This window comes from Vombatus ursinus, unplaced genomic scaffold (genome assembly GCF_900497805.2).
Source record: "Vombatus ursinus unplaced genomic scaffold, bare-nosed wombat genome assembly UNPS02010304.1, whole genome shotgun sequence".
NCBI classification, from domain to species: Eukaryota; Metazoa; Chordata; class Mammalia; order Diprotodontia; family Vombatidae; genus Vombatus; species Vombatus ursinus.
In genome coordinates this window covers 2,579,682-2,592,744 of record NW_020950082.1, presented here as the reverse complement: position 1 = coordinate 2,592,744, position 13,063 = coordinate 2,579,682, and the positions used below count along the sequence as shown (strand labels likewise).

The 13,063-nt window shown below is 35.7% G+C and overlaps 1 protein-coding gene across 3 annotated transcripts in view; it reads right to left on the bottom strand.

The window, feature by feature from the left end:
• TMTC4 (transmembrane and tetratricopeptide repeat containing 4) overlaps nt 1-13,063 on the bottom strand; it is a 93,751-nt gene that overhangs the window by 51,905 nt on the left and 28,783 nt on the right. For all 3 annotated transcript variants that reach the window (XM_027854110.1, XM_027854111.1, XM_027854112.1), the window contains exon 5: nt 12,191-12,278. In XM_027854110.1, coding sequence (XP_027709911.1) covers nt 12,191-12,278 — 88 coding nt within the window. The remainder of the gene's footprint in view (nt 1-12,190; nt 12,279-13,063) is intronic.

Genomic DNA, 13,063 nt, shown 5'->3' with positions numbered 1-13,063 from the left:
TCCATAATTCCAGAAAAGCTTTAGCAGTTTGAGGTCAACATTTTCAAAATCTCTTATTTTTAAAAAATGGATATAATATTAAAGAGAATGAGAACTGAACCTGTGAGTTCATTGGTATAAGGAATTCCCAGGTAAGGAAATGCCATCTACTACTAAACATTGGCACCTCTTCTGCAAATTATTGTAGTCTTTTTTTTTTTTTTGGCTAGGCAATGGGGCTAAGCAACTTGCCCAGGGTCACACAGCTAGTAAGTGTTATGTGTCTGAGGCTGGATTTGAACTCAGGTCCTCCTGACTCCAAGGCCGGAGCTCTATCCACTGTGCCACCTAGCTGCCCCAAATTATTGTAGTCTTAAAGAACTGCCTTATACTCTGAAAGGTTAAGTGACTTGCCCAGAGTCATAACCAGTATCTATTAGGGACAGAATTTTAACTGAGCTCTTTTCTGGCTTTGAGGCCTGTCACCATGGCTCTCAGTAACAGAATGCGGGCATATGATGTAGTGGTGACATAATGTTCCAAAGTTTCCCTCATTATTTATGAAGATTAGATTGAGTGAAAATGATATAGGATCTGTGACTCATACTACGTAAGGATGACAAAACCTCCCACCCACGGCATAGATTTTTCCTTTGGCATACATGACAGATAGCTATCCATTTGCTGTTTGCATTCTTCCATTGTCAAGGAACTTTCGACTTCATAAAGCAAGTTATTCTATTCTTGGGGCAGCTAAGGGGTGCAGTGGATAGCATGCTGGCCCAGTCAGGAAGACTCCTCTTCTTGAGCTCAAATGTGACCTTAGACACTTACTAGCTGAGTGACCCTGGGCAAGTCACCCAACCCTGTTTGCCTCAGTTTCCTCATTTGTAAAATTAGGAAAACTGAAAAATGACTAAACAACAACACAATTCTATTTTTGGAGGTCTTTATATAATGGAGAGTTCATCCTAAAGCTAAAGTTTGCTTCTTAGAAACTTCCACTTACTGATTCTAGTTCTATCTTCTTGGGCAACCTAGAGTGTATGATTCTCTTTTTAAGAGATGGACTAAGAAATATCTGATGACAACTATCATGTATTCCAATTACAGAAAAATATAATTCTGATATCTCACTGTAGTCAGGAGGTAATCCAGTGTTCTCAAAGGCCATTTCAGTAGGGCACCATCGCTGGCAAATTCTATCAAGTTACAAAGATTTTGAGTAAGAACCCGCCTTGTCTTCAAAGTCCAGTATAGATAAATATAGAAAGACTTACCACCGGAAGAGCCCAGCTGTATTTTTTTTCCTTTCCCCCCCTTTTTTTTTTCTTTTTTTTTGCAAAATGACCCAAAAGTACGGCCTTGTGTCTCTGCATTATGTAGAGGTCTCTTTGCTTCCACATGGATAATGGCAGAGTGAGAAAAGGGGCAGAGTGTGCTAGGAATCATGAAGTTTTTAGACTATCTATAAACATTAATTTAAATGTTTTACTCTTGAATTTCAAGAGGGGCAGAGCCAAGATGGTGGAGTAAAGGCAGGGACTCACCTGAGTTCTCCCCCAAACTCCTCCAAATACTTTTAAAAATGACTCTATACAAATTCTAGAATAGCAGAACCCACAAAAAGACAAGAGTGAAACAAATTTCTAGCCCAAGACAACCTGGAAGGTCAACAGGAAAGGTCTGTTGCACCAGGCTAAGAGACAAGCACAGTCTAACACAGGCCATGCCAACACAAACTGGACCCTAGCAAATCTGGAGCAGGCCTCAGGGGACTGAATGACTGTCAGCATGGATTCCAGACTTCTCAGCCCACAAATGTCAAAGACAACTTAGAAGGTCAGTAGGAAAGGACTGTCAGATCTGGGTGAGACACGAGTGCAGTCCAGTCCTGACTCCAGCATAGCCCTGGCCCCAGTAAACCAGGAGCAGGCCTTAGAAGTGACTGAAGCAGCAGTAGCAACAGCTGCTCCTGGAGCTCTCAGCTCACAGATGGTAAGGCGATCGAAGAACTGGTCAGAAGGAGATTACAGGGATCTCTTTGCTGGCATTGAGGCAGGATTCTGTTGCCTTGCCCATACATATAGTCCTGGGGTGAGAAGCAGCACTAGCATAGCAGAGCTGTGGCAGCAGTGGAGAGGGGACCCTCCTCAGAGTCCCAGGGCAGAAAAGAGTGCTTGTTGTCACTCACAGACCAGAGCACAGGCAAAGGAGGGAAGTAAACACCTCTCCTTATATCATACCACCTTGGAAGAACTAAAAACTTACAGATCCCTAGAAGTATCTCTGAAAACACCTGCACAAAACCCCTGAAGCTTGGGACAGTTCGCACTTGCTACTGGAAGCAGAGCCCTTCCTTAACAAAGAGTTAAAAAGTCAAGTAATTGGCTGGGAAAATGAGCAAACAACGGGAAAAACTCTGACTACAGAAACTTACTTTGGTGACAAGGAAGAGCAAAACATACACTCAGAAGAAGACAACATCCAAAACCTCCAAGAAAAATATGAATTGGTCTCAGGCCATGGAAGAGCTCAAAAAGGATTTTGAAAATCAAGAGAAGTAGAGGAAAAATTGGGAAGAGAAATGAAAGTGATACAAGAAGATCACGAAAAATGTTAAAGGAGACCCAAAAAATACTGAAGAAAATAACACCTTAAAACATAGACTAGACCAAATGGCAAAAGAAGTCCAAAAAGCCAGTAAGGAGAAGAATGCCTTAAAAAGCAGAACTGGCCAAATAGAAAAGGAGGTCCAAAAACTCACTGAAGAAAATAATTCCTTAAAAATTAAAATGGAACAAATGGAAGCTAATGACTATGAGAAATCAAGAAATTATAAAACAAAACCAAAAGAATGAAAAAAAAGAAGACAATTTGAAATATCTCACTGGAAAAACAACTGACCTAGAAAATAGATACAGGACAGACAGTTTAAAAATTATTGGACTACCTGAAAGCCTTGATCAAAAAAAGAATCTAGATATAATCTTTCGAGAAATTATCAAGGAAAACTGCCCTGATATTTTAGAACCAGAGGGTAAGACAGAAGAATCCACTGATCACCTGATGAAAGAGATCCCAAAGTTAAAACTCCCAGGAATATTATAGTTCCTGCTGGATACATATATATAGTCCTAGGATACAGTTACTGGAATATGTAATATTCCAGGGTTCCCAGGTCAAGAAGGAAATATTGCAAGCAGCCAGAAAGAAACAATTCAAGTATTGTGGAAACACATTAAGGATAACACAAGATTTAGCAGCTTCTACATTAAAGGATCAGAGGGCTTAGAATGTGATATTCTAGAAGTCAAAGGAGCCAGGATTAAAACCAAGAATCACTTACCCAGCAAAAGTGAGTACAATCCATGAGGGGGAAAATGGACATTCAATGAGATAGAGGAATTCCATACATTTTTGAGAAAAGAGCAGAGCTAAATGGAAAATTTGACTTTCAAATATAAGACTCAATCTTGCTGAAGCATGAAAAGGCAAACAGGAAAGAGAAATCATAAGAGGCTTATTAAAACTGAACTGTTTACATTATGACATGGAAAGATGATATTCATAACTCATAAGATCTTTCTCATTATTAGGGTAGCTAGAAGGAGTATATATATAGACAGAGGGCACAGGGTGAGTTGAATATGAAGGGATGATATCCAAAAAATAAAATTAAGGGATAAGAGAGGAATTTACTGGGAGAAGGAGAAAGGGAGAAGTAGAATGGGGTAAATTATCTCACATAAAAGGGGCAAGAAAAAACTTTTTCAGTGGAGGACAAGGGGAGGGAGGTGAGAGGGAATGAGTGAATCTTACTCTCATCAGATTTGGCTTAAGGAGGGAATAACATACACACTCAATTGGGTATGGAAATCCGTCTTACCCTACAGGAAAATTGGGGGGAAGGGGATAAAAAGGGGGGAGGATAATAGAAGGGAGGGCAGACTGAGGGAGGGGGTAATCAGAAGCAAACACTTTTGAGGAAGGACAGGGTGAAAGGAGAGAACAGAATAAAAAGGGGATGGGATAGGAGAGAGGAAAATAAAGTTAGTCTTTCACAACACGACTATTATGGAAGTGTTTTGTATGACTACACATGTAAAACCTATATCAAATTGCTTGCCTTCTCAATGAGGGTGGACGGGGAGGGAGGAAGGGAGAGAATTTGGAACTCAAAGTTTTAAAAATGAATGTTAAAAATTGTTTTTACATATAACTACGGAAAAATTAAAATAACAAATAAAAATTAAAAAAAAAATTAAATAAAAAAATAAATGTTCTTCTCTTTAGATGATCTCTATCCAATGCCCAAGGAGTTGGCACACTGAAAGAAAAACTAAACTACCACCTTTCTGACATTTTCATTATCAATAAAACCAAAAGACACAAAGAAATTTAGAAATGCTATAAAGAATTTGACAAAGTCCTCCACACTGAGCCAAGGATACACCTTAATAATCAGTAGCTTCATTTCAAAGCCTCTGTTTTTTAAAAAAATTTTTTTTACTATTATATTGAATGTCAATGAAGCTCTCAGAATGTACATTATATAATTGGACTAACTCCTTTTCCAGTCACATTTATGCTTCATTCTGTCTTTCATGCTAATGTTACTGATGTAGCCAACTTTCACCCGCTACACATGCTCCCATACTCTTTTGAGTCACCTGCCATTTTGAATCTTCCAAGATCATGGTACTGTATGATTGATCCCATATACATCACCAAGACAAGAGTAGTATTATAATCTCAGAATTATTTACCCAGAGGCAGCTAGGTAGTACAGTGGAGAAAGCACTAAACTTGTAGTCAAGAAGACCCAACTTCAAATCAGGCTTTAGACACTTACTAGCTATGTGACTCTGGGAAGGTCACTTAACTTGTCTGCCTTAATTTCCCAATCTGTAAATTCCCTCTGTAATAATGGAACCTACCTGTTATGGTTGTTGTGAAGATCAAATGAGATATCTGCAAAGTGTTTTATAAACATTAAAGCACTATATAAATACTAGCTATTATTAAGTAGGATTTTTGCAGCAATGAATGGCTTAGGATCACTGAAAGCAATAAATAGTTTTCCAAATATGATCTAAGACCTCTTCTTCCACAATTCTGGGTTGAACTTATTGTCCATATGTAGTGAAACATATTTTTCAACATATTTTTTTCTAGCCTCTTCCTCTTAACTGGCTAAAATGCAGAGCTAATTTATCATCTATTGAATAAACTTTGGCATTCTTTGTTCTCAATTTTAAAAACAATTGGCTTTAAAATACATTTCTATATCTTTACAAAACTAAATTAAATTGCTTTTTGTTTGTGAGTGGCTCACAACTTTTCCAATTTTTTTTCATAAGCCAATAGCCTTTAATCAAAAAGAATAAGTTCCTAGTCCATGAATTAAAAACAGGTCTTAACTCAGAAATAATTAGTTCAGTTCTTATACTCTCAATATTCCTCAAACATCAATCCTAAGATGATAAATTTCCATTTTGCCCTTCCCATCCTCCTGTCCTTTTGGAAGGGACTCACTGAGAAGTTTATGTTATTTGAATTCCAATGATCAAATTTCCATGTTTAAATAAATCCACCTTTGACCATCCTAGTAAAGCAATGGCAACATGCAACAAGCATTTACTAAGCCATGTTTAAATAAATCCACCTTTGACCATCCTAGTAAAGCAATGGCAACATGCAACAAGCATTTACTAAGCACTGTGCTATAGTATATTTGATTTACACCAACTATTTCATAATAGTATAACTTTAGTTTCACCTAACATGTTTGAGAAAAGAAAGTCAAATTTACAAAGATTTGGCAACCTAGCCATTATATCACCTTGAATCATGGAAACAGAAACTAAGTCTATTCTTAGGTCAGACCTTCCTGAAAGGACAATGATGCTTTGCAATGCACGAAAATCCTATTTTCACTTTATTTATTAATACAATTACTAATAATGCAAATCTTTTTCTCTGCAGATCTGTTTTGAGTAGAAGTGCAAATATGCATTTAGAAAAACAATTTCATTTCTTAATGTGAATATGAATTATCAAGTATAATGTTAGCTGAGTGCAACAGAAATTATTCCAATTAGAGAGAGACATGTTCTCTTTCTACTTCATGTGCTTTCAGAAATATCCTTTTTAAGAGAAGAATTCCCAAGCTATAGAATTTACTTTTGTGTACAATTTAAATCATAAAAAAACATCTCAGGACTTTATCTTTGCTCTGAATCTTCTTCCTCCACCTCTGCCTATTAAAGTTCAGGTTCCATTGGACCAGAAGAAAAGGAAAAAAAATCAAGTCAATATTCTCCTTCTTGAAAGCAAACTATTGACCAATTGCTCTCTGATCCTTAAAAGGATATTTTCCTCAGGTATATTTAATTAAGAAGTCCTGGCAAATTTCCAGATTATGATTCAATGCTCAAAAAATGGAGCCACTCTTAGAAAATGGTGATGTGTGGAGTATCTACTTCTGATTTAATGTGGGGAAATGTCAGTATTCAGGTAGACTGAGGTAAAGGGTGATGGAGAGGTGGAACACAGGAAAAAAAACATCAAGGTCCTTTTCAATTTTAACACCGACAAGTGCCAAAAGATGTGATCAATTCATTGAAGCATGTGCCCCTGATTTGGCATTGCTTTCCATTGGGAAGTTCTTTCAGCAAAAGTATCATATTCTACAAGACACGCTTCTCAACCAATATATGGTTGGCACCTATGCCGAGTTGAAACTGGCACATCATATTGTAAGTGGGAACGATGCCACCCCAACAGATGGCCATGACTGTATAAATGCCAAAGAAACACAATGAGCATCAGATTCCTATTCAAAAAGTTGGAACAGTCCAAGTAGTGCTTCTAAGCCTACAGTGAAGGGAATTGGATATTGCTATTCTCATTCAGGGCAGGATCACTGGGGGAAACGCAGGCAATACTGCAACCCAAAACAATTTGCAGAGTGAAGACAATGTCCATGTGAATACCAGTACCAGAAAATCCATGACAATAAAGGGCAAAAATCTAAAAATATTTTCCTAAAAATCTAAAAACTACATGTACATGTTTTGCTTTAAAGAACTTTAAGATCAAAATAAATAGGTAATTAACCAAGAAAGGTAAATAGAGGAAGTAATATATTGGGAGTAAGAGCTGACACGCTTTAGCTTATTCTATATTAATGGTGTGTATGAGTGTTGCTGAGTTCAGAATGGATTTTAAGGTCTCTTTAAGGGACTACTTGTTATCTTAGATCATTTAAAAAATACTGAATGACACCAAGATTTAGACTTGCTGGGAAAAACAAAAGGTTAAGAAGAAAAAAATGCTCTTCAGTCATAAAGAATTCCTTTTCTCCTGAGGCAAATACTCGTCTCCCACAATACTTGAGAATATTTATACTTACCACTAGATGAAACCAGATCCTGTCTTATATGCCCAGTAAGTGGAACTTTTAGACTATTTGCTTAGAAAAGAAAATGGATAATGGATTTAGCCAGTCTGATAGTCCAAACATGGAACCATTACATAGAAATGTACAAATGTTTCTATCTGAAAAATGAGATTTCAGGACAGATGCAAATATTGAGATGATATTTCATCCAAGCCAATAAAATTTTTTTCCTTGGGGAGGGGATCTGAAAATTGTAATGAATATACTTTTTGAACTTCATTTTCTTAAATTTTCTTTTACAGTGAATTAAGCTTTCTTCTTTACAGGTTATATCAAGGAAAGGTAAGCTTCCTTTGTAAAACATTTCCTTTTCATAAAATCCTGTTATGAAGGATCTTGCCTGCAGACATCCCATTTAAGCACCCACAAAAAGGGCAGGGCCCCAGAAGTGTTATTTCACTAGGTTTTCATTTGATGAAAATGCCAGGATTGCAGAGGTTTAACACAAAATTGCCTGATAATAAATACAGCCAGTTTAAAATGATACAGAGGCTTGCAATATAGTCATCTCCTCTTTTTCTTTAAAGGAATTTAATGAGGTTACCAGAAAGGAATTCATTCTCTAGAACAGCTTTAAAATACTTGTTAAGTTATTAGTTTAAATGATCTTCAAATAATTCATTCCTCTTCTATAAAACTCTACTCCCCCTATATTTCAAGCCTGTCCATAGCCAATATTGGCTCTTTCCCTTAATTTATGCTTCAATCTAATAAGTGTGAACAGCAGGTCATATATTATGGGTACCCAATAAACATTAAGCAACATCTAGTATTTATACTCGCTGGCCTCCTTTCCATCATGAATACTAAGCAGCCCTGTGATGAGGGCTCCATTCTGAACACCTTGTGGCAAGTAATCTGCAAAAAGAATTTAGATGCAACTCTGCTATGACAGAAATAGGTAAAGAAGATAAACCACTTGATTTTGATCAAAATGGCCCCAGAAGATCAAGCAAAAATATAACAGAAACTGGAAATACCGGTACCACCACAATGAACTCTGTAGTCATATACTATAGAAGGAAGACTCACTTGATACTCATGAGATTAACATTTAGGGAGCTGTCACAGACATGAGGTTGAATACTACCATGAAGATTAAAGATTATTACAATGGCTCAATGTTTACAACACCACAGTTAATTCTCTATTAGAAAACTTATTAATTAAAAAAGGATCATTAAAAAGTAAAAGTTGTCTAAAACCTAGAGGCTCCATTGACAGGAATGGAGCAGCTCTAGTCAGGCTACATGTATAGCTTTATCAATAGTATGTGGTATGAAAATAATGAGTCAAAAATGGAAATAGCAATGGAAACCAAATTAATAACCACCCTTTACTCTCACGTAGCATCACATTTTAAACACCTTTTCAACCCTAAAGCAAAACCACTATGACAATGTGGCTGTAATTCAGAACTTTCCTAGTACATGAACAAGGATAACCATTGGACCTTCAGAAAATAAGTCTAAAAGTCTAGTAACCACAAGTCCTGATGAATAAATCTCTTTAGGAAATGCAGAACCCCTGGAGCATCCTAAGGCTTTATATTCTCCAAGGAGAGAGGTGTTAATAGCTGCAAGAGACTTGAAACTAACTGTGCAACAATGCCAAAGACTGGGTTTTAGTTCAAATTTTTCTTTTCCCAGAAAGTACACTAGAAAATAGGTTATTCAATTTCAAGGAATATGAGTTGAATTATAAAATATTAACAGCTTCTCCTTGAGAGGTTTAGTGTAAGAATTCCAAACACTATCTAGCAGCTTACAATCTCCCCTCCCTCCCAAGTCATATTATGCAGAACTGTCCCTCTATTCTGAGGAATGTCTAATCAGATAAACAAATCTTTCTGAAAAGAAAAAGATTCAGAGAATAGCCATGCAAATAGATTTAAAAGAAAAAATATTTTAATGATAGTCACACCTACAGATGAAAGAATCTTTACCTTGCTACTTACCTAGTTTCCAAAATAGAATTTATCAAAGAACCACATTACTTCATTTCTCAGATTATTTTAGTGTCAACTAACCAAGGGAGAGATTTAAAATGTTATCTCTCAGATGATCTAACCCAAATGTTAAATCTCTATTTATCGCCGTCTATTCATTAAAAAGTCCTTATATATTCTCCTTGACATAGATTTAGATGATCTGATAATTACTTTAGAAAGGATATAATTTAAAATTAATAAAACATTTCATTGATCTACAGTTATTCCAGAGAAAAGACAACAGACTGAATTGTTTATTTTCTCCAAGAAAAATGTGACTACTGGTAAACCTTTTATCTCATGTGACTGTGTTATGTATTTAATTCACAACTCAAGAATACAAAGTACTAATATTTGACATTTAACAGAAATGGGTGGTAGAGAGTTTGTCCATCATTATCAGTGATTCATAATCACAATGTACCACTGGATTAGTCATGTAATTAGCTAGTCTCCTTTAAAGTGATGCCTCATAATCCTAGTAGGGGTAAAATTGGTCATAAAAAGGTTCTTATAAACAGTGGTCTGAATTATGAAACCTTTATGAGGGGCAAAGATTCAAAGCTTCAAGTGTCACCATCACAAAGGGTAAAAATTTGGGAAGACCATGGGTGAATTTTTGGGAGAAGACGGCAGAGAAGTAAGACCATTTAGTTACATTTGCAATACCTCACTGAAGAATATAAAAAACACAGTTTATTTTGATGTAACAAACAGTGACTAAAGTCTCTTGACTCTTAGTTGCTTGAACTTACCTTCTTCCTTGGGAACCAAGATAAAACAGTTAAGAGATTCATGAGCACAAGGAAGAATAAAAACAAGATAATCTCATCCCTATCTTCCATATTTATGTTCCAGAGAAATAAATTATTTGACAAAGATCTAATTTTAAAACTATAGATATATCTGAGTCATTCTGGGGCATGTGGAAAGTTAGGGATGAAACTGACAAACCTGGATAAAATCAGTGTTTCATCAGACCTCTTCTACTCTAGCATCCAGAGTAGAAGGGGAGACATGATTTGACCTAAATTATATCAGACTGTAGGTAAAAATGTGACCATCTTTTAAAAAAAATAAACAATTCCAATGTAAATTTCTGTGTTCTTAAACAGTCATTTGAATCTGGAAAATTCTAGTAACAGTTTTAATAAGAAAACAATTTATACACATTGACATGACATTTAAAGAACAGTTCAGGCTTAGAAATCCAATCCCATGATTACAGATATGTTATAATTCCTTTTGCATTTCTCCTCGAGTTTTTAGTAATAAAAACATTCACAAAGTTTCTTTTCACACTATTATTAGAAAATAACAATTTTTAAAAATTAACTGATTTAGTAATGGTACCAAAAATAATTAACTGAAGAGTATACATCATTCTATGAATCTATTCGCAATGTAATTTCATATAGTTGTTAAGTTACAGTCTCAGAATTAAAAGGGATTTCACGGGCCATCCCTACTTAAGAAAGAATCCTCTCTACAACATCCCTTAAAAGTGGTTATCCTGCCTCTATGTGAATACTTTCATTGAGAGAGTAATAGGGAAGAAACAGACTAAATATTGAAAAAGAAGCTAAGGGAGTTGGGCAGAAAAGCATACTGCATGACAGCAAAGGTGAGGTGAATTCAGAACTGGCTGACTCAACAGACCCAAAGAATGATGAATAATGGATCCATCAGGTAGAGCATCACAGGGCTCTGTCCTTGGCCCAGGTTTGTTCATCATTTCTGTCAATGACTTCTTACAGGAAGGCATAAATGGCACATCGAATTTACAGACATGAATCTGGAAGTGATAGTTAATAGGCCGGATGATAGAGCTGGCAACCAAAAAGATTAGCAAGAATGTGGGCTAAAGCAAAGCTGATGAAATTGAATAAGGGTAAAAAGCCCTACATTTGGTTAAAAAAATCAACTGTATAAATAAATAATTGGGGAAGATCTTGTTAGAAAGCAATTTAAATGAAAAAAAAAACTTATGGGTTAGTCAATTCTAAATTCATCATGAGTCATCAATGTGATATGACAGTCAGAAATGATATGACAGTCAGATAATGCAAATTTATGCTACATTATTAGAAGTACATTCACCACAGGAAGGGAAGTAGCTTCTGCTACTAGCATACCTGGTTGGACAACATCTCTAGTACCATGTCCAATTATGGGTGCCACATTTTAGAAAAAAGGTTGACAAAATGAAACGTACCCAGAAGAGGGTGATGAGGATAATGAAAGGACTTGGAACCATGCCAAAAGAGTATCTTTAGAAGGAACTATGGACATTTGGTCTGGAAAGGGGAATACTTTAGGAAGACTTGACTACTGTCTCCAAATATCTGAAGGTATCATAGGGAAGAGAAATTAGATTTGTTCTGCTTGACCCTAAAGAACAGAACCAGAACCAAAGATAGAATTCATAGAGAGGGAAATTGCAGTTTAATATAAAAAAAATTTCTAACAATTAGAGCTATCTAAAGATGAAATAAGTTTGCCTCACTAAGCAGCAATTTCCTCTTCACTGTAGGTCTTTATGCAAAAGTTGGCTAAGCATTTGTAGTTATGATTTGTGCTTTGGGTTGGAGCTATTACAAATGATGTCTGAGGTCCCTTCCAATCATGAAGCCTTTCCCATATTGCTCCTAAAATTGAGTTTTTTCTAGTCTTTTAAAAGCCTATAAGGTATGTATATCAAATAAATATAAAAATTTACCAATAAGACATGAAATAAAAAGTTAAACAATGCTTACTTTCTCTAAATGCGTGACAGTAGCCAAGGAAAGATAACAAAAAGAAGAGGGCACCCAGGAGGTCAGCTCTGCCAACGATACCAGCAACCTTAAAAAGAGAGAAAAAAGATTTTCATAAAAATATACATTTTCAAAAATCTAGTTGGGAAAATCACAAATATAATTACTTAGAAACATGAAACAAAAACTACAGCAAGGCTATTCTGATAAATTGTTTCATCTTATGGTAGTATCTTACAATCATTTGGAGTTTCAATTTTTAGTGATAAGATTTGATTTATTTACTTTCAGAAGAAAATGGGCTTTCTATGAACCTAATGAAAAACACTTTGAAGTGTTTAAATATTGAGGGAGCTAATTTATCTAGCATTTACCAAAAGAATGCTCTGGAAACTGGCACTATTGATATCCTCTAACATAAATCTTGAATAAAAAAGTTCATGGTAAATGACAAATACTTCAAAAATGAGAAAAATAGACAGAAATAGACCTGAAGAACTATGAGGTGATTATAAAGCTTTCCTTAAAGAAGTCATAAGAGTTAATGCTAGAAATGCAAATTTAATGTTGCATCTAAATTACTTAAGTAGAAGAATAAAACTTGTAGCAGTTTTTCCTCCTCAGATCAAAGCCCCTTATAGGGTGGAAAGTAGAAACTTTCAGAAGTATTTGGTAAACACTAGGCAAGAAAACGGAACCTCATATCTTCCACCCCCAGGCATTTTATCATCCAACGGACTCTATTCTTAGCCAAGCTACTCTCTCTTAACTTAACTAGATGATTCAGAAGAAATTTTATATGTGTACAGGGATGCCACAAAACACTGTTTCACCCAATATAGTTGTATAATATTATTATCATAGTACACTCAT